The sequence below is a fragment of the Cibotium barometz genome, chromosome 54 (genome assembly GCF_041138505.1).
Source record: "Cibotium barometz isolate CiBa-2024 chromosome 54, ASM4113850v1, whole genome shotgun sequence".
Taxonomy (NCBI): domain Eukaryota; kingdom Viridiplantae; phylum Streptophyta; class Polypodiopsida; order Cyatheales; family Cibotiaceae; genus Cibotium; species Cibotium barometz.
In genome coordinates, this window is record NC_141099.1 from 13,637,765 (window position 1) to 13,659,774 (window position 22,010).

The 22,010-nt window shown below is 40.6% G+C and overlaps 1 protein-coding gene across 2 annotated transcripts; it reads right to left on the bottom strand.

Moving 5' to 3' along the window:
- Nucleotides 1-12,854: 12,854 nt before the first annotated feature.
- On the bottom strand, nt 12,855-19,281 carry LOC147607865 (putative galactinol--sucrose galactosyltransferase 2). Of its 2 annotated transcripts, none has more exons than XM_086789691.1 (15): nt 19,183-19,281; nt 18,624-18,867; nt 18,058-18,314; nt 17,788-17,878; nt 17,652-17,700; nt 17,475-17,566; nt 17,013-17,120; nt 16,665-16,799; nt 16,123-16,533; nt 15,900-16,041; nt 15,743-15,810; nt 15,462-15,596; nt 14,884-15,101; nt 14,672-14,760; nt 12,855-13,500 (listed from the first exon to the last, which is right to left on the bottom strand). In XM_086789691.1, exons 2-15 carry the CDS (start codon nt 18,812-18,814, stop codon nt 13,171-13,173), a joined length of 2,316 nt encoding a protein of 771 aa, XP_086645817.1. In that variant the 5' UTR covers nt 18,815-18,867; nt 19,183-19,281; the 3' UTR covers nt 12,855-13,170. The 2 variants fall into 2 exon arrangements, with proteins under 2 accessions (XP_086645817.1, XP_086645816.1); XM_086789690.1 differs by lacking the exon at nt 19,183-19,281 and adding an exon at nt 18,942-19,167.
- Between the last annotated feature and the right edge of the window lie 2,729 nt (nt 19,282-22,010).

Here is a 22,010-nt window from a genome sequence, read left to right on the forward strand (position 1 = left end):
CAACTTTGATGAGGGGAGCATTCAATTTTGATGAGAAGGAGTTCAGGCTTAAAGATAACATTGATGAGGGGAGTATTCAATTTTTAAGAGTTGGCTACTCCAAGACGATGCATGTAGCCAAGTATGGTGAGAGGACATGTTTTCTTATATAAGGTAAACAAGGCTAGTAAAGTTGGTTGGGTTTTGTAGTGGCATAATTTCATGTTCTCACACATGAGCCCATGTGCTCACACATGGCCCACAACACTCACACACATGCATAGACCTTCGTGGTTCATGTACTTGCACATAACCCACATCTCTCCACACATGCACAGACCTTCGTTATGCATGGTTAGTCAACCTATATTCACACTACGCTTCTCAATGCACTGTCATATGCCCAAAATCAAGAAAATGAGCAAGGATCTACCTTTTATCGAGCACATGTCTACCATGGGGGATGTGAGCAAACATTGTGACCCATAACACCATGCTATGTTAGGTCCTTATCCATTTAGAAAGAGATTTACTAGTCCTTGACCTTTTCTTATTTCTATTACTCACTAACTCAAGTACTAGCACACCCAATTCAAGGTACCACCACCATGGCTATTAATATTACATAGAATGGCTTGCCACCACTACCATATCTCCGAAAAGTGCTTTAGATTCATGTTTATTTTTTATTTCTTTCAACTATTCACCTTATATTTTCCCTTTCATCAAGCAAGAAAAGGATGAGAAGAGAGTTTAGTGAAGTGTGGGTTAGCTAGTGTGGTTGCTATAGAAACCACCTTCATTTGGCAATATTAGTAACACTCCCTCATCCTTTAATGGGCTACCAATTTTAAAAAGACATTAAAGCAAGGCCCATCTTAATGATTACAAGGCAAAGAACTTGCATGCTTATCCCACTGCATAACTATTATTCATGTGATGGATATCACTCACTTGCTTAAACTCATAAGTGCACAAATCATTGGGTGCTCTAGCATGGTACCTTAGAACTGTGCTTGTAGGGTATCTTAAATTCACAGGGCTCATATCTTTGTAGCCCTTTAACAACATCAAACCTTTAACACCCATATTATAGCACCCCTTTCATGCTTTACAATTCCAAAGAAGGACTCTAATGTTTCACTAGGTAAGTGAAGATCCCTCCTTGTGTATTATGTGTAGGTAAGTGAGAAACCTCTCGTTATCTCGAAAAATTCTAGTGAGAGAAATTTATTATGGAGTAGAATGATTTTTGTAAAGATAATTGGAGGAGAAAGTTTATTTTTGATCCCGCGATCTTGCAAGGATACAACATGCAGATCAGTAATAAGTAGCCACCTGAGATTTTGAGTGCCAATTATATCTCAGCAAATGCGGATACTCTAATTTTTTGCTATGCTAGATCTTTTTTGGAAACATTTAAGTTAAATTAGTCTGTTAATTTTGGAAGCAGTTGTTCATGAAACTATCTTCGTTTTCCCAGTAAAAGTCTAAAGAGAGAAAGTTAAAATCGTAAAAAGTATTTGAATGGAAAAGTTCTAATTTAACCCTAGACCTTGTATGTGAAATGGAAGTCATGATCAAAAACCATTGGAAATTAAGGTATTTGCACCCTTGTATAAGATTTGGAAATAAAAGACTTGTATGGCTTGAACCTTAGGCCTATTTGGCATATGGTGAAATAGCATGTTTAACTTATGCATTCTTAAAAGAGAGTAAATCCAAGTAAGTTACTTGCCCTAAAGTGTGAGAAGCCATTTAGAGTAAATAAGAAATCACATGGGGCCTTTTAATAAGGTTAAAGGCTATGCATTTATGAGTTTCCTATAAATTAAGTCTTTGTTATTCATTTTTAGCAACTTTTTGAACTATTGCTTGGAAGAAAGCCACTGTGTGCAAGAAGCCTCTCCATCTCCACCTCTATTACTCTAATCACTTAAGGCAGTTCCCATCTATTGCTAAGGCATTAGCTAAGTGATTAAGCATGATTAAGTTCTATTTAATTTTCAAAAAGATTACCCCCTCCCCTAAAAAGCTATGCTGAAAATAAGTGCTTTTGGAGAGCTTCTTGTACTCAACCCAAGCCATGCGATGAAAGGCGATTGCATTGGGAAGGAATAGTGTTTGGCTACAATGCCCCCCAATAATGCTTAATTGGGTTTACCAAGATCTTTCAAAGAGAGGTAAAATTTTGTATTTTTTTCCTCTCTCTAGAGCCTGAGAAAATAATTAGTTGATAATAATGGCTTGATTAATGGCATTTATGCTCTATTTAACTTCCAATGAGCTCATAGATGAATAAGAAAGAGATTGGTAATGCTTAGGTCAAGTGCTTAATGGATTTAGTGCTAATCTTGAATGTTTCAGTGCTTAATGGATTTAGTGCTAATCGTGAATCTTTATGGTTGCCCAAAATTTACATAAGAAAAATAGAGAAAAATAGGATGTCTAGAGCTTGGTAAGTGTGGGTCAATGTTAACCCGATTTTGAGGTCAACCTAGCATCTCTCCCTTACACAAGAGAGATAACACAATAAGTATCTTGAAATGACAATATAAATGTTGTAATTATGAGAATGGTGGCCATGCCCAAATCTATGTATCTTGTAACCATTTAGATCATCTTTCTTTAAGTTTTGGGTTCCCAAATGTGAATAAGGGTCAAATGTATAAATAACAAATTCTTATAATGTAAGACACAATCCTCCTTTGTGCCAATTGAGTTTAATCTTATCTTCTTTCTCTCTTGTGTCTATGGTGAGAGAGAGAGAGAGTTGAGAGAAGAGAGAGCTTCATTCTTGGTGCGTGTTCTCCTTATGCTTGTGTTCATGAGTGTGAGAGTAGAGAGGTGTGAGTGTCCTTGTATGAGGAGAGTTAACCCCATGGTGACAGCTTGTGAGGAAGGAGGAAAAGGCATGGAGGGAGCTACTACTAACATAGATTAGAGTCTTCAAAGATACGAGCTTGGATGTTGGCAAGTTTTCCACGGCGTGTTAAGCATTATCCATTACAACAAGAGCAAGGGAGGGATAGTGTAGCTTGTAACATTTTTGGCGCCGCACTACCAGGGATCCACCGATCTCTTTCTACTCTATTTGCACTCTGTGTTATTTTATTATAAGTCCCTTTTCCCTTAATATGGCTTCTTAAAGATGTGTGATTGGTTGAGAAGAGGATAAGTTGTACATAAGGTTGTGAGAAGGGAGAAAAAAGAGAAAAAAGAAGGGTTGTTTTTTATTGTTTTAGCATTTGAAATGCTTGTTGCATTTTTTTAATGTTAGAAAAGCAACAAAACAAAGAATTTACATCAATACTTACATGGTGGGAACTCAATAATCACGTCTTTATTATGCAAGGAGGAATACTTACATGGTGGGAACTCAATAATCACGTCTTTATTATGCAGGGAATACCCATTTTTTTCGTTTTTTGGAAATCTTGAAAATTTGAAAAAATAAATAGCAATTGATCCTATTGCTTGCTATCACTTTGAACATTCATGTTGCAAAGGAATAATCTAGAAATTTTGAATTGGAGAAATTAATATTTGTATCCCCAAACCAACAATTTTTGGTTGAAACCTACGAAATCACATCATCGTGATTCTGCAATATATACATCATGCCCATGGTTATCAATCACGCCATGATTCTCTGACAATTCTAGCTATCCCACCAATCCCAAGATTGGGCATTAGATGCATCTTATCTCTGAATAGGTTTCATCTTATCTTATTTGAATAGGTTTCATCTTATCTTACCTGAATAGGTTCCATCTTATCTTATCTGATTGTGATCACGCATCACGGTCCGGATCATAGATTATGGATCATAGTTTGTGATTCATGATTAACAATCAATCATGATCGTGATTAACAATCACAGTCCATGATTATTAATCATCACGACTATGATGACTGCCATATCGTGAATTGCGCCTTTGAATCATGTTAGAGATTAGTAAATCACACTATGATTGTCACATCACTAATCACGGTGAACCCACTTGATAATTTGATAAAAGAGACATCTAAAACAGCTATTAGGGGCCTCAGGGAACTCATATAAACATACATTAAAAGAGACATCTAAAACAGCTATTAGGGGCCTCAGGGAACTTGTTTAGGTGAAGATCATCACCATGATTTTGCAAAGGATCACGACTATGATTCTTGACCTTGCAAGATCAACTAAGACCTTAAGTATCATCAAGATAAGTACTCAGGGGTATTTCTAAGGTCACCCACTAACACTATGGGTAATTGTAAACATCAACTAAGACCTTAAGTATCATCAAGATAAGTACTCAGGGGTATTTCTAAGGTCACCCACTAACACTACGGGTAATTGTAAACATCTAAGAATAAACAATTTTACCATGATTTTCTATTGTGATCACATCCATGATTTCTTTCGTGGTGGTCGCATCCATGATTTCATAAAAATAAATAAAATAAGAATTTTGCAATTATCACATGTGCTCTTGATGTAGGTAGCTCCTTTTCTTACATTTTCTTTTACCTTCTTGAAGTTTATTTTCCAAAGATTAAATATACCCCATAACCTTCGGCTTTGGCATGGATATTGTGTTGTTTTATCTAATACCCTCCTTAACAACATGTCCATGGCAATGATTTGTTATGATGGTCATGCTAATAGTTCCCTTAGGTTCCATTTACTGTTTATGATGTTGGTACCTCTTTGGGTCTTACCCAGTTCCAATGACACATGATGGTCCTAGTTAGTGTTTACAATATGCTGGTGCCTTCTTGGATCTTACCTAGTTATGATGATAGATGTTGATTTACCATGTGAACACTAGTTAGGCAAATAACACAATTTTATGATGATGGTCCCAGTTACAATGACAGATGATGGTCCTAGTTATTGTTTACAATGTTGGTGCCTTCTTGGATCTTACCTAGTTATTGATGATAGATGTTGATTTCCCATGTGTACACTAGTTAGGCTTACAATGCAAATTTATGATGATGGTCCCAATTACAATGACAGATGATAGTCCCAATTATATTGTGTACAATGTTGGTGCCTTCTTGGATCTTACCTAGTTATGATGATAGATGTTTAATTTACCATGTGAACACTGGTTAGGCTTATAATGCAAATTTATGCTTAGGAATAGATGTTAATTTACCATGTGAACACTGGTTTGGCTTATAATGCAAATTTATGCTTAGGAATAGAGTCATCTTTAGTCATTAGCTTGAGGCATTTAATCTTGGCACTTTAAAATTCCCAATCTAATTCAATAAATTTGGTCTTGTTGGTGGAGGCCTCTTCTTGATGCTCTTCTTTTTCTTCTTGGCTTGCAAGAAGCGCTTGTTGAACCTTCTTCTTCAAGAAACAATTCTCCTCGGTGTGATTATCTTTGTTGCAAAAACCACAAGGCTTCTTCTTCATCTTGGAGTCGTTGGAGTTCCTCTTGTTGAAGCTCTTGTTGTTATTGGAGAACTTGTTTTTGGTGAATTCTGCCCCATCATAGACTTCGTTCTTCTCTTGCTTCTTCTTGTACTCCTCAAGGAGTGTAGCTTCAATATCTTCTAAAGAAGGAATGTGTAGCTTCATGAGGGCATAGAAAAGATGCCCATAGTCCTCATCCGCTGGCATACTCTTCAAGGTAGCTATTGCACCCTCTTCTTCTATTGTGATGCTCCAATAACTGCTTGTTATAACATGAGAATATTTATGTGATTTAAATGACTAGGAAATGCTTTGGAAACCTTCAGTTCAAGTTTAAAAATTTAGATTTTTAAGCTTATTTTTGAATACTTTTCCTTAGCCCCAATTTTTTTCCTAGGATTTCTTAAGCCTCGAATGAGCTTCTTGTATCTGAAACGTGATGAATGTAATCGTCACTAAGCCCTAATGCAACAATTGCAAATGTTTTTTCATCCTTATCTTCCCACTCTTCCTTGGCCTCTCTTGTCCTAGGATTCTTGTCCTTTCCATTAGTGATAGCCCATAAGCCCCTTTTCATTAGAATGAATTTCACCCTTACTTACCATGTGTGGAATCCCGTCCCATTAAGCCTCACATTATGCATGGAGTTATTCATTGTCTTACTTAGGATATTTTCTCAAATAGTGTCTGATGAATTTATAAATATTCAAGGAGGATAATGTTTTTCTTGAGTAATTCAATCATGAAAAATGCAAGTACAATCCCAAAATAGTGAACATCTTTGTATAGTGAATTTGAATGCGTGCTTAGTATACAAAGGTAAGGGGAAATTGGGTTTCGAAGTGGTGGAGGGTTGGAGAAAGACCTCAATGTTGAAGTTAAACCCCAAAATAGCCTTTTGAGGTGTGTATAGGCTTGGTTGAGGTAGGTAGTGATGTTTTCTCTCAAATATGAGGCTGTAGATCAATTCACCATGCCCCCCCCCCAAGGTGAGAGGAATTATGATAATTTGATGCAGAGAAGCCACAGTAATCAAATTTCTTCAAAAACTCCCTGGTGCTATAGGCACAAATTTGTGGCATTATCGGTAACTTTTATGTATGTGTGGTGTGATGAGGAGTAGTGCCTAGAAGCTAAGAATACTTCCTCACAAGCTACCTCACAAGCTACTAGGCAACTGCCTCACAGGTGTGGTGTGATGAGGAAGAGTACAGGGATATTGCTATGGTAGCTTGGGTTCAGAAGCTTGGGTATAGCTAAACCCGCATTGCAATATCTTGTGGAAATTGCACTTGAAGCTGCGGGCCCCGGCTCCGACAAGATCAAAGACTTCGTTTCCCACAAGGCCGATCGGGCCGCCCTTAATCATAGAAGCATATGATTCTTTACTCCTAGCATATGCTGTTTTCCATTGTAATGTTTGTGTTCCTCATATTCTATTGTCTGAGTTTTGTTTTTTGAAAAGTCTTCGTGCATTTAATAATCTGGGTGTTTTTTTCCGGCTCATTGTTCCATATCAAGCTTGTTATTTGTTCTTCTTAATAATGTGGTTGCCTTTTTAATTTCCCCACTCCGAAGAGCCGTAATAAGAGGCTTATCATGTGAAGCAAGCATGGGAGCTCACTAATATGAGCGTTTGCTAAGTCATTTTGGCTGTGACGATGGCGATGTGACGGTTGCGACTGTTCATGGAGTTGCTTCATTTTCTTTCATATTTTTACATGATTGGGGATTCATGGAGAAATTAGGGCTTGCTATCAAAATTTTCAAAAACTTTCTCAATAATCCTCTGAATTATGCTTGGCTATATGCATATGTGTGATCAATTTGTGCATTAGTGAGAGATTTCATGAGCAATTTTCTTCTCTTGCAAATTTGAGATTTCTTAAAAATTAAAGTTCTTACATGTTTTTCTTGAGATCCAGAGGGTATTATAATTATCTTCATTAAGCCTTCCTCTATCCTTCTATATCATTTTTGCATCAAAATCAATGGGAGAGGGTTTATTAGAGAAAAGGGAAATTAGGGAAAGTGCTCTAAAATTAAGGCTTGCTTTGGACTTTTCTTCATTTCACATGCATGGACATATGCATGGACATATGCCCATAGGTCTCATTGTTCATGTTATGCATTGGTTGCATCAAGGGAAGTGCACATACCCAAGTGTGGATCATTGAAGTCCAATTTTCCTTGTCTTTTTGAGGCTTCTTTGTGCAATTGACATTGATTTGTCTCCACATGAAGCCATGGGGATTGAAGACATCAAGGAGCACTAATTGTATTCCCAATTAATCTCTTCTACGACATTAGCTTCGTATGTTGGATGGTCATGGTATGCAGCTATAAGTGTCGATTGAAAATGGATTCACATACACTTTCAAGTTCATGTTTCACAACTCACACACACTTTTACTCACATCTCAATTCCTAGTAGTTTTTGGAGGAGAGGCCATGGGAGCATGTCTTGAATCTGCCTTGCTGTGAGTGCCTGGTCGGGAGATTGGCAAGCTTCAACGCTCTACATCGACTTTCGAGTGTCTATTGTGGATGCATTTTATTGGGCAAGGATTTGGCAAGAATGGGATTCAATATTGCAATTGATTTGATATTGAGATTTGGTTGCAAAAACAAAGGTGTTGCCAGGCTACATGTGGATGCCAAGTTACAAATTGATAAGATTCATTCCTTTAAAAAAGGTCTAAGACATTGCCAATGCAAAAGGGAAGTGAGGATTGAATTGGAGAGAAGTTTGACAGTTTTTTGTTGTGGCACACTAAACCCTAATTCAGTCCGAGAGGGTTAGGGTTGCTTTCAAGGTGTTTCCATAGCCTCATTCTACTCTCCAAGGGCTAAGTTTGGAACCCTCAAGTGTTCGATTCGGACTTCGTTTACTTCTCCAATTGGCAAGTCTACTTGCAAGGACAAGAAGGTTGCCTAGTAAAAAACATCACTTCATTTTGGCAAAGTGAACGTAGTGCTACACCGGAGCTATCCGCTACATCCATTTTTCCACTGGATACCCTGTTTTTCCTTCAATGAGGGGGGTTATAGCCTTGAAGATTCCACATACGTAGGGGGTGATGTGGAAGAGATAGTCTATGCTTATGATTCTTATGGATATTGGGATGGTGTGAATTTTGGTGGCAATGCATATGCCTATGATGACCGTGATACCTATGATTATGATATTCATGGTAGTCATGATTCTTTTTATGAAGGCGTGTATGACAATGAGGATTTAGTCAACGATGGCAATGGGGATCGGATCTACGAAAGTAAAGAAGAGTTCCAACTTGGCACCGGCGAGAGGAATAATGCATGCAACCTTGTGGATGAATTTGATGAGAATGATGATTAAAGAGGACTATGAGAATTTGGATACAATGCCAACAAGGAGTAATGCAATGCCGATGCTTAATGATAGTGGAGAATTGAGTATTTTGACGATCTCTATGGACCAAAGGTTTCAAGCCATGGTTAATAGACCACAAGCTTATGAACTCTTTGTTAATACTACTTTTATGCCTCAGGCTCATTTGCAACAAGGAGATCAGGATCAAAGTTCTATGTTTGGAAAGGGGAACTTACCTCCATATTCAATGCAACAAGGTTGAACTTATGTGTATGGTATGCCTATGCATCAAAGTGGTGCATATGAGACAAGTGTGTTGGGGATGTCGATGCAACAAGGTGGGGCAAATGCATTTGGTATGTCAACACTTTCTCAACAAGTCACCAATGTGTCCGTGGTCAAAGGGGATACACAAGCTGAAAATGGTTATGATTGGCTAGCTTTCATAAGTGCTTTGATTGAGGAATTTTCAGCTTATGACATTGTGAGGTGAAAACAAGAAAAAAAGACCATGCCTCTATAGCCCTTCACCTCCCAACTTTGGAAACACTAACACCAACGGGGGCATCACCAGCCCCACACAGGCTGGAACACTTTTCACAGTTCACCACACCACAGGCTGGAACACTTTTCACAGTTCACCACACCACCCACACCAGAAAGACACCACAAAACAGGGGCACCATAGACAAGGTAAACACCCAGCAGCCAGCAGCCAAATCAACACTTCATACAAGCTTCTCCTGACACAGAAGCTTTACTCACACAACCATACAAACACTCAGGCCTGGATTTACTGCCAAGGGAATTCCACCACGGCCTCACAACCTCAGGAATTACAACCTTGCGTTGTCTGACGACCAAGCCTTCCAGCCACGAACACATCAACACTTTGACCTGTCACTGCCAAGGATACACCACATCCTCAATCGGCACATGATCCACTGCCTCTGCCCACAGTCGGCTTTTTCAATCGCCGCGAACCTCTCGCCTGCTTGCTGTGCCAACCACACCAGAAAGAACCCGGCCACTTCTCTCTCTTCAGAAGGCGCCCCACCAGCAACCCTCAACTCTCTCTGCAGCCCATCACTTCTGTCCAGCAGTAGCTACCCAAACACCTCTCTCTCTCTCTCTGTGTGCTGATCCTCTGCCAGCCACTTCCTCTGCCACAGGCAGCTTCTCTGTAGTGCTACCGGCCCCACCAACCTTCAGTTCTGCGCATCCAGCAGTCGCTTCCTCTCTTGTCTCTTCGCTCTCTCCTGTCCACCTGTGCTAACTGCCCCGTCTCACCCAGTGCCTGCTGGCCCTCCTGCATCTGGCGATAGTCCTCAGGCGCCCGTCGCGCCCACCTCACTAGCCTTAGCCACAGCACCTTCCTCTCTCTGGTCGCTAACCACCGGCGGCCTCAGCTCGCTGACGTCCCCTGGCTACAGCACCTGCAGAGAGCAGCAACCCATCTAGGCGGCTCTCCTCTGCCTTCGCCATCCACTGCAGCGCTTACTCTTCTCCAGAGAAGCCCCCGGCTCCACAAGGCGGCCACTTTTTCACCAGGCCCGACTTCACTCTCCTTCGCTTTCCCCAGTTCGCCAACTTTCTAGCATTTTCTTTCACGTGCTGGCAGTTGCGCGCTGGCAATTGAAATAAACGGCCAAGTGGACTTCTTCTAGCTAGCCACGTTGATATTTATTATTTTTATAAAAAGCCTAAAAGATGGCCACCCCAATCCTTTCAAAAGCAACCAGCGAGTGCCGGACGCGTACACATTCAGAGCGACCGAGTCGTTGATGTCATCTCCAGCGGACCACGTTCCGAACAAGCCTGTACAAGCCTATAGCAAAACCATCCACCCTGTACACCTGCCAACGCATTCCAAACAAAGCTCTTCACACATGCCATGCATACAAATGTACAAAAGCCCAAAACACCTCTCAGAAAAACACCTGACATACTTTGCCAACCGCCCCATCTGCTAGAGCATTCATGCTCAGCAGCAAAAAGCAAAAGTCCAATAGCTATCCACCAGGATCAAAAGGAAATTGCTGTAACTCATCATCCCATTCCCCAGCATCCATTAAACACAATGGCTGCATCACTACATACCAGACATCGACCATATGCATCACAAAATCATTTACGTCCACTTCACCCACAACAAACCTCCTTGTCTTAAAAACCTGTGGCATTGCAACATCTAGCATCCAATTCATCAATACTAGTGAAGGCCAAGTTCCAACATTTTGACCTTTATGCACACAAAAATCCAGATCCTTTCCAACAGCATTGTCCAACAAGCACTTCCAGCTCTTGTAAAACAGGCATCTCTTCACAACCATACAGCTCAACTGGTTCAGAATCTTTGTCATCCATGGACTTTGTCTTTAGCATTTCAGCAACACGCAAAGAAGCCTTAGTTACACTCTCAACCATATTTGCATCCATGTCTATCTCTGGCTCCTGTTCATCAAGGCTAGCAACTGCCCACATATCATCCTCAAGCACAATACTCACCTCACAACACTCTTCATCAGCCCAATCTACATGCATATCTTCTTGAGTGTTGCCAACCCCCCTTGTATCATCGTCCAAAGACTCCCCAGCACATAATGCATCAAATGGAAAAACATCCATATCATTCATCGCAGGTACCATACTCCATGCTCTCCTCATCCGCATTGCAAACCATCTTCACTTCATCACAAGTCTCTACCCCATCCTCCTCCCTTATAGAATCTGGCAAAGAATCATCCTCAAAACATTCTATATCCAACTCCTCTTCCTTCTTATCATCAGCCAATCCCAAGGCATCATCCTCTTTGCTTCCATGTGCATGCATGTCATCCAGATCCGAATGCAAATGATCTCCAATAGAGCATTCCAAATCACTGTCATGTACAGCTATGACGTCTAAATCCAAAGAAGAATCCACTGGCAACTCATAATTGATGGATGTCATGACTTGCAAGGTATCTTGGCAATGCGTCAATCATAGATGAGTTGTTGATAAGCATGGTGAAGGAGATTGAAGACAATGGAAAAAGATGTTTCCATTGCAAAAAAAGAACAGAAAAATTGGAGTTTCAATTCACCTACAACTAAGAAAAAAGTAAAGAAGTTTAATTGGAAGAGAAATCTAAAAAGCAAATTCCAAACAAGTTCCACCACGGGTTATTATTTCAAAAATGGTGAACGCATTTTGTATGGCATCAAAATAATAGTTCAAATAGTACTCATTGATCACACCCAGCACTTCTATAAGAATTAAGGATTTGACAATTGGTGTAACTATAACTGTTATACACATACATCTATGCATTCTGCAAAGACAGGAAGAAATGCACTTTTCAAACCAACTTGTTGCCAAGCATGCTACATTGAAAACAAGAACAAAACATCTAGATGCTCACATAGCAAACTACAGGCTATATACATTACAATGACCTCTGGCACTCAATGTTACTGTTTCAGTTTAAGAATAAACAAGATGCAGACCCAAAACCAGTATGTGGCTAATGTAAAGAGATGAGGTTTTTCAGTTAGGACGACTAATGTTACTGTTTCAGTTTAAGAATGAACAAAATGCAGACCCAAAACCAGTATGTGACTATTAAGAATGAACAAGATGCAGACCCAAAACCAGTATGTGACTGTTAAGAATGAACAAGATGCAGACCCAAAACCAGTATGTGGCTAATGTAAAGAGATAGAGGCTTTTCAGTGCACATGATGGATGGGTAGAGTTTACTGACATTGAAAAAAAAAACCCAAAGAAACTAAGTGTTCAAGGAATGATTCAAGTTGTCAAGTTGTTGGGCTGCAAATAAGAGCGATAAAACCATTAAAGGGACATATTAATGAAGACAGTAGCAAATGAAGCATTGTTGCAACTAGTAAAAAGTCTCTTTGGTGATGGTAAGCAAGCATATGGAAACAACCAACAATATGAGCTTCTAAGACACAAATTGTTTGATACCTATTATGAAGACTGGGATTCCAATCAAACACCCATCCTCATCAACTCTTCTCTGGCCCAATGATCACTGGTCTTTCATAGCAAGGCCCTTGGGGTAAGCCTTCTTTCAGAAAATCCTCCTCTTGTATAAATACCTTTTAAAATATAATTGTTATTTAGAGATCAGAGTTGGTTATCTGTAGCCTTTGAATGTCCACTATTTTAGATGATATACATGTAATTTATGTAGACAATGAAATGGGACTCGGACCCTAACCAGGGGTTGTCAATGTAAACTCCAAGGATGCCCCTGCCCCCCAAGAGCCCTAACTTGTCAAGAGAAGGTTGTGTTGGGTAAGGTTAAGGTTATGTTCCAATCCAATGACAAAGCTTAGCTAACAGGCAGGCCAGCCCAGTTAAACAAATGGGCAATGCATGTGACCACTGCTTAGTGATCATATGATCCATCAATCATATTGTAAATGCCACATCTTGTGAAAGGCCTTCCACCTCAGGCAAGAAAACCTTCACTAGGCCTGTCTGAGGATCATATGAGAACTTAGAACTGACCGCATTAACCAAACAATCCCTCGGCTTCACTGATGAGTAGGCTCCAAAGTCTCCATACCCATGGATTTTCATTCTGATTGAGGGTATGGCTGCTTGCGTTGGCTCCTTTTCTGATGATTTAATTTCTGATCCAGCCTCAGACAGTTGATACTTGAGTGTCGAAATGGCACCCCCCGAGTTAAACATCTGGAGGAGACCAATGGGGGCAAAAGCTGCTCCACAGGGCAGTCTCTGCAATGCAAAACATTACACGCTAAGCTCTGTATGTGTGTGCGTGTTTCTGCTCCCATTCATGTATGTGCATTGTGTGTATGTCTATGTATGTATCCATTTGTATCATGTGAAGATTGTGTAGTGTATGTATATGTATTTGCATCCATGTAAATTGTATGTATATGTGTATCATTTATGTAGTTTATGCCCAGTACAGTACATTGTGTGTGCATGTACATGTATGCATATGCCTATGTATAATATGTGTATGTAAATGTAAATGTGTATGCGAAGGTGTATATGTATGGGTGTGGATGTGTATGTATAATAAAAATTGTATGTGTATGTGTATGGTTTATGTCAATACAGTGCATGTACATTGTGCGTACATGTACCATGTATGTGTATCCTGTAAAACGTGTATGAACATGTCTATCATAGTCACATAGAAACGCGTTTCTCGGCTGAGAAACTCTGAAACCCTGAAACGCTAGAAATGTGTTTCAGAAACGAGGATTTTTTTTCGTTTCTAAAAAAAACAAAGTCTTTTTTTTAAATTTTGTCTCAGTGTTTTTTTTAATTGTGCTTTCACTCTCTCTCTCTCTCTCTCTCTCTCTCTCTCTCTCCCCCCCCCCCCCGCGCGTGACCTGCAGCCCAAACATCCTCTCTCTCTCTCTCTCTCTCTCTCTCTCTCTCTCTCTCTCTTGCACGCGATCTACAGTCAACTCTCCTTCTCCTCCTCCTCCTCCTCCTCCTCCTCTTCTCTCTCCCCCAATTTCTCACAAATTCCCCAATATTCCCAATTAACTAAATTCTCAATTGCCCAATTTCTCATAAATCTCCAATTTCTCATGAGTCAATTCCACAACTCCCCAATTGCCCAATTGTGACCAATTGCCTAAGCTTTTACCATATTTTAGGTAGGCCTACAAATAATTCTACAAACTACAAGTTCTAAACCATTTTATTGTATTTATATAGAAAAAACTACGAAACCTCCGCGTTTCTTAGCCGAAAGAAAACGTTTTGTCCCAAAACCTCAAAACTCTGAAACGTCAAAAACCCCGAAACATTTTTTTAAACTATGATATCTATGTATAATATTTGTGCATGTGCAACGCCCGCGCGCGTGTGTGTGATTTGCTGAATAGACTTGCCATTACTACAAGGTTTTGGGCGCACAAGATACCTTGATCGGAGAAACTGTGAACAGATCATACTCAAGAACTTTAAGTGTAACAGGCAGAGTAGCACTCCTTGGAAGACAAACAAGCTCACCTGCAAGCCTCATAAAATAATCATGTATAAGCATGCACATTTTTCTATATTAAGCAAGCAACTCACAATAAGCATTGACTCATCAAACACCCTTTTGCTTGTATGAGATATCAAAGCCTTTACCTCCTTTATAAGAGTAAAGAGCACAATCCCCATTCCAACCCTCTGTGGCTACTCTGGCTAGGAAGTCCACATCCCTTGCATGCACACTCCCACTGACTGCTCCTGGAGCTGCATCATGAACCAAGTTCTTCTTGTCCACTTTGCACCACCCTGCACCTTGGCAATTGAACACCCCCACAACCCCTGTATACTTGTTCAAATTCCAAATCTTCAAGAGACTGCAAAAAAGTTCACCAAAAACATCAATGGTATCATGCAATAACTAAATGATTACAACACATTGATAGATGCATGCGTCAAATGAATGTCATACACAATGTATGATTGCACTCATGTATATACGTATGTGTGAAACATACATATCTACACATACATGCATACGCACATACGCACATACATCATATGTATGTACATATGTGATACGTGCATACATACATATGCATGTGTATGTACATACACACATTACATATACACGCACACATACATATAATGTGGACGTGTATACATGTGTGTGTGTGGGGCCCAACACATGGAATTATTGTTGCAGTAAAAAGTTATTCATCAATAAGCCACCTTACCTTTTCCCATCTCTGGCAGGATCAGTGAAAAGAGAGTCTCTGGTCGGTCGCCCAGGGAGCTGGGCACGCAGTATGGAACCATCAGGAAGGACCAGTTTCTTTAGTAGATCAAAATCATGGCACCCTGGCTTGTCACTGCAAAAAGCAAGGGTTTTCATTTTCCAACATTAATAGGCCAGGATATTAGATCCCACTTTTGCCAACCTAGAATTCAAGCAAAAAAGTCAATATGGCATCAGGCATGCATCACGTAGGCATAATACATAGTGTGGAAATCATACCTGACATATACTGGACACCCACCAATAGCTCGGGCTGCTGCATGGTACTCTGCAGCAGGATGAAGACTCTGCTTGGTTCCACCGTGATTGTTAGACCAAGAGAGTGGTAAACCTTGAGCAATCAAAGAGGGCAACAAGAGAACAAAAGTTGAAATACCTGAAACATATCCCAGTCAGGCTGCATGAACTCTCCAAGAAACAGGCTGTTGTATGTCACAGAGGCAATATGTATGGTGTGTGAGGCCGGATCTCGTGGCCAAAAGTCATCTGATGCTCTCACAATGGCAGTTTGCTTGATGCTGGCACATCAACACATGATACAATCAGCTAAGAAGAGCTAGCACACGGTTGAGCAATGAAACACCATGTCCCCTATTTACCTGTAAAGCCCATCTGTGTTGTGGCTCATGCAAGCAATGCAGCCATTATTAGGAAAATTCTGAGCCACTGACTCCTCAAGGGCCTGATGATAATGCCGTGTCAACGACACCCGGCCCCCGAACCCTGCTCCTAAAGTCTCCAGAATGTTCTGTACATCTACTTTGACACCATCAACTCCTGCAGTTGCTAGGTAGCTGTGAAGCTCATTATAGAACTGAAACACCTTGTTTGGATGGGCAAGGCCAAGCCCATTGACGGTGAGATTATCCACAGTCATGCTAGGTTGATTGCTTAGCACTCCTTGGGAATGAATTGGGTACTTCATTGAGCTCTCATAGTGCTCCATCTCTGCAACACCTGCCTTGATGCCTCCCCAGTATCCAGTGATCGCATGCCAGACGTAGACATACCTGCAACTTGGGGGTTCAGTATTCAAAACCTGTATGTATCACATACATTTAGAGGGTGACTATAAAACCCCATATCTGTGAGTTTTGGCCCTATAAAATCAAAACAATATGATGGGGCTATTCTAACTCACTTGAGCTTATGCTTCTCCTTGATCTCTTGAACAACATGCCGCAGACCCAATGCTGGGTCTTCTTGCCTCTCCCCATCTCTTCCATCCTTTTGGAACTTAAAATTCTCCTTGACATTGGTGAGCCTTCTGGCCATCCTGTTTCAAAATCCAGAATTATGGCTTTTTATGATGCCTTCACAAAACTACGTAATGCCTGTCGGCGTGTGCCCTTGCTGAGGTGGCTACTGTACCATGCTGCCCAGAAGGGGGCGTAAGTTCGAACCCCAACACCTACCATAATCCACTAGAAAAAAAAACTAAGAAATGCTCTGCAGTATGTAAGTTTTTATTTAATGGAGGGCATCTTACTGTGTCCCTGCTGTTGCTTGTCCAGAAAGTTGGTGCTGATCACTAGCAACTGATTGCCATCCATCATCAATGATAACAAAGCGGGCTGGAGTGCCACCTTCCTCCAAACTGGGATGCAAAACCCCCAGATCCCATAATGATCAGTTCCACTGCTCAAAGAAGAGCACATATTCACACCTTGCAAGCAAATAACTCATTTCTGTAAATGCGCATGTTACCATGCATGCCAGCTCCCACCTCAAGCAAAATGTGTTGTAACATAATTCACATTCACACAGTGCTCATTCACAAAATTTATCCACAGCTTGCAAAAGAGAGGAGAAGAATAAAACTTGATTATTGCTGAAGAGGTTTCAAAAGATGTTGCCTTCCTTCAGCTATGCACTCATGAGATGTGAGCATAGATGGTGTATAAAAAATATTATCTTATGACTTGATAGAAGAAGTTGAGCTTGAGCATACCTTTTTAGACCTTGTCTTACTCCATCAGCTGATACGTCTGTATAGAATGCATCCCATGTGCACCACCCAAACCAGTCCAGGATACCTGGCATCTGTCAAGAAGAGATTGGCATCATGAGCATCATAACCATACTGTTGACCTTCAGAGAGAATGCATGTACCGAAGAAAGGTGGTACCTTCTTCTCCTCACGTCTGCGGAAAGTCTGCATGTGCATCTCCATAGCTCTAAGTTCAATTAAAAAAACACATGGTTGTGGTGACTTTACCCAGACTTCTTTACATGTGCAGATAAGGTGAAGAGAAGAAACTTACTGCACTGCCTCTGTTATGACATCGAAGGGGTTCGTTCCCGCATGAACAAACACAGAATGAAACCCTCCATTTCCTTGAACAGTTGAATCACCTACAAAAAGCCATACAAAAAATAAAACCATATAAGTCACTCTCTGTCATGGCTAAACTACAGGGCAAGGGTGGGGGACAGGCGTGGGGGGCAATTTGAATGTATGGACACCTTAGGCTGCCCACGGATAAATATGCCACTTTCCAAGCATACACCAGGCAGATCAGGGATAAACATACCACTTTCCAAGCAGAGTTTCAGCTGGTCATCTGCATTGCCTTGCAACGATGCGCGGAAAGATCCTTCCAAAAGTGGCAAGAAGACTGTGTACACAGTCTGGTTCCCGTCTCTTGCCGTTTCATGCACCAAGGGGGACCCGTCCTTGCTTTCCACAAGGAGAAACTGTGTCTCCATTGGGACATCCTTCCCAGAGCTGCCCATTCTCTGGGTCATCCACCATAGACTGAACCGAAAGCAGCACATGAAACGAAGATCCCTGTACAGAATTCGTCCCCAAATTAGATATTAATCTGTAATTTGCCAACATATTACCCCGAATCGAAGCCTTAGACATGTTCTGTAGATCTTATATAGGCCAGGAAACGCCCTTCCAGCACATAAGCAAAGATCCCCGTAAAGTATTAGAGGCTAGCTCCAATCAGTTATACACATCAATTGAGCATTACTAAAGTTAAAAACTGTGTGTTTAAGAAGTGTAGGATTAGAGTTAGGTGAAAATCAATTACGCTCAAAAACTCACAGATTTTACTAGGAGTGTGTAATTAAGAGTTTGCGTTCTACTAACTTGAGGATTCCAAGGGGGAAGACATGATGACTCTTGCTTTCAGGCGATGAGGCGCCCAAGAAAGCTCCCTGCACTGAGCCGAGCCCTGTGCTGGGAGTCAACACCACATTCTCTGGAACTTCGCTCAAAATAGCCTTCCCTTTCACATTTAGCTGCCCATCTGAAATGTTGATGCCCGCAGTGACAGTCATGCTGGATCGAAAACTTGCTCTGTTTTGAGCTCCTCTGGTGAAGAAGCCTTTGCCTGCACACCTTGAAAGAAGTCAGATCGCCCATGTGGTAAAAACTTGTCCAGTTGGGAAATACAGTTAAACCCACTTTGAGAAACCATAGCCCGCTTCCTGCACCGCCTCGGGCTGCGAATTTGAATCGCAGAGAGGCGGGAAACAGAAAGGCCATTGTGTGGGCGATGAACGCCCAAAGCAAGCGTTTGATCATCAAAGCGTGTAGAAGCCATTGGGCGCCAATTGGAGACCGTAATTGCAGACATTGCATGAGCACTAAACTGGGTAAAAAAGCAAGAAAGAAAAGCACGAAACAAGCAAGAAACAATGGAGACCTTCGTGTTTTGCCAAGATGAGCTCCACGGAAACTGAAGAAAAACTCGAGCCCGTGAACGGCTTTTTATAGCTGCGTCTCCGTCAAAGAAACCCGCCAGATGTACCTCCCCGGATTTGTCGGGACCAGTGCTTTTGCCTTGAACGAGTTGCTTTCCACGTCAGCGCCAGCTGTGCTATATCCACAGCACGTAACACGTTTTTTTAATTTTGAAACGTATCTTCACAAAATTGACAGTTTTTTTTTTAAGGTGCCCACATGGGGTTACATGGCCCTCTTCTTTTCCATCCCTTTCTTAAGTGCTTTGGTCAGTTTGGTGATGTATATGTGTAAAAGTGGTGAAGTATTCATCATGTTCTAGGGATGAAATACATTGTTGGGGCACCAGAGTGGTAGAGACAGTGCGGCTCTTTCACCAGTGCAGGCCTAGAATTTGAAGGTTGTAGAGCCCATCTAGAGCCAAAGAAGGACGATAAATTTTACCCATCAAAGTGGTGAAGTATTCATCATGTTGTAGGGATGAAATACATTGTTGGGGCACAGACGATCCGAGTGGTAGACATTGCTGCTCTCTCTACACAGGGATGCGGGCTCTCCCCTCTCCCCCCACCAGTGCAGGCCTAGAATTTGAAGGTTGCAGAGCCCTTCTAGAGGCATTTTTCCCAAAGAAGGATAAGCAAAATTTTACCCCCACCATCAAAAGACAAGCTAGGTTTCAAAATTACCCTTAGTATGCCCTTCCTACATTACGGTAAAGAAAAGAGGTTTGAAATTTTACCTTTCAAATGAAAATCTAGGGTCACCCTTCAAATTTGAGGCATGCACCAGTGTATGCAAAAGACCTAGGTACATAGTATTTTGCACCGCTGAGATTTGAAAAATACTTGTAAATTTTACAGTTGAAGGTTTAGATATTCCAAGATTTTGGATAGTTTTACTATTAAAACCTTCAAATTATCATAAAGTTGTCAAAAATACCTTCAATATCTAAAGATGGAGGTTTTTCACCATTTGGTTTGGATAACTTTTTTTCACACACAAGGGGTGAGGTAAATTAAAGGATATCTTTTTAATTCCTCGTTAAAAAAATTACACTATTACTTATGAATATCCTAAGGTTCAACATTTCATACATACAACAGACTGAGCTCTCTCTCTCTCTCACTCTCTCTCTCTCTCTCTCTCTCTCTCTCTCTCTCTCTCTCATATGCACACAAAGACACACATGCATGCGCCCATGTGCATAAACACTCATGCATGGGCATGGGCATGGGCATGCACCTGTACACACGTATGCACACACACACACACACACACGTTGTTTGCAATTTTAATATTTGGTTAGTATGTTTATTTGTTGATGATGTAATGCAGACCCATGATTGCAAGTTCTTTGCAAGTGTGGCTGGTGTAATTGAAACCAACATGTGGAAATTTATGGGTAGTACCAATCCCTTGCCTTGTGTGTGTTGGTGTGTATGCACATGCACTCACATGTGTGTGAAGTGCTTATGGTATGTTTTAGGAATAGTACATAGACTTAAAGCCCATCCATCATGAATTCGTATAATCCCCTAAGGAGCATCATAGAAAATCTTTTGGTATTTTTGTCATATTCTTGTTGAAAAATGCTTAAAATGCGACTATATGTTTGGTTTTGCATAAGCACAAAAAACAATGTAAACTATAATTTTACACTTTTCAAAGAGTGGCTCACTTTAAAGATTCTCTCTCTCTCTCTCTCTCTCTCTCTCTCTCTCTCTCTCTCTCTCTCTCTCACACACACACACACACACACATTATTCTCACCTCTATCTTCTTTATTCTAACCTCTCCTTGTTTTGTGCACCCCTTTCCTCTTCTCCCCTATAAGATCATGTCATAACATTGTGATTGAGAGTGACAATGAGTTGCTTTGTGTAGTTTATTTGTGTGGTCTTGAGTCCATTCATTAATTTAGCAAACTCACTATGGAAAACTCACAAACTCACTTTTTTTTTTTAAAGTCATTGAATAGTAATACTCTTTTTTCTCAAGGTACAAGCATCATATATTTTAGATATAATTTATGTATTCTTTCTATTTTTAGTATTACTTTAAAGCATTGTCTTTATTTTATGTGATTGTGAAAAAACATCTTTTTTTAAAGCTATGCTTATGATGTGAGATCATAATATGCTTTTAAAAAAAAGCTATGCTTATGATGTGAGATCCTTAAAAAAAGCATAGCTTTTTAAAAAAAGCTATGCTTATGATGTGAGATCCTAATATGAGTTACATGTACCAAAAGTAGCTCTCTATATATTCTTTCCATTTCAACTTAATCATTATATCAAAATTCTGATCCAAAATCATGTGAGCATTTTATTCCCTCCATCCTTAAAGAAGAGGTTCTCAGCTAGATTTAAGAGGAGAAAAGGGGAAACATTGCTAGAAAAGAAACATCACTATAGTGTATTTTTACTCTTTTATCATTAAAGATAATCAACTAACAATTTTGTAGCCATTATTTTTAGGACTGAATTTTAATGCATTTTTTGTTTTAAAACCATTATGTGACATACTTTCTTGTACTGAAAATTGATTGAACCAATGAGTTGTTTTTGTTTTGATTGGTTGAAGAAATAGTTTTTATTGAGCTAGGGGGATGTTTGTGTGTGTGCGTGTGTGTGTGTGTGTGTGCGTGTGTGTGTGTGTGTGTGTGTGTGTGCATGCGCACGTGTGCATACATGTGCATGTGTGTGCACGCGCACGCGCACGCGCCTGTGCGCGCACGCGCGCACACGCGCGCGCGCGCGCGCGTGTGTGTGTGTGTGTGTGTGTGTGTGT

What these genes read in the sequence shown, in the direction of transcription:
- LOC147607865 (XM_086789690.1), bottom strand. Translation starts at nt 19,113, where the DNA reads ATGTCTGCAATTACGGTCTCCAATTGGCGCCCAATGGCTTCTACACGC. An exon ending in GCGGGCTATGGTTTCTCAAA is followed by an intron (nt 18,868 to 18,941) that starts GTGGGTTTAACT and finishes CAAGGTGTGCAG; the next exon opens with GCAAAGGCTTCTTCACCAGA. An exon ending in GCAGACGTGAGGAGAAGAAG is followed by an intron (nt 17,567 to 17,651) that starts GTACCACCTTTC and finishes TCTTCTTGACAG; the next exon opens with ATGCCAGGTATCCTGGACTG.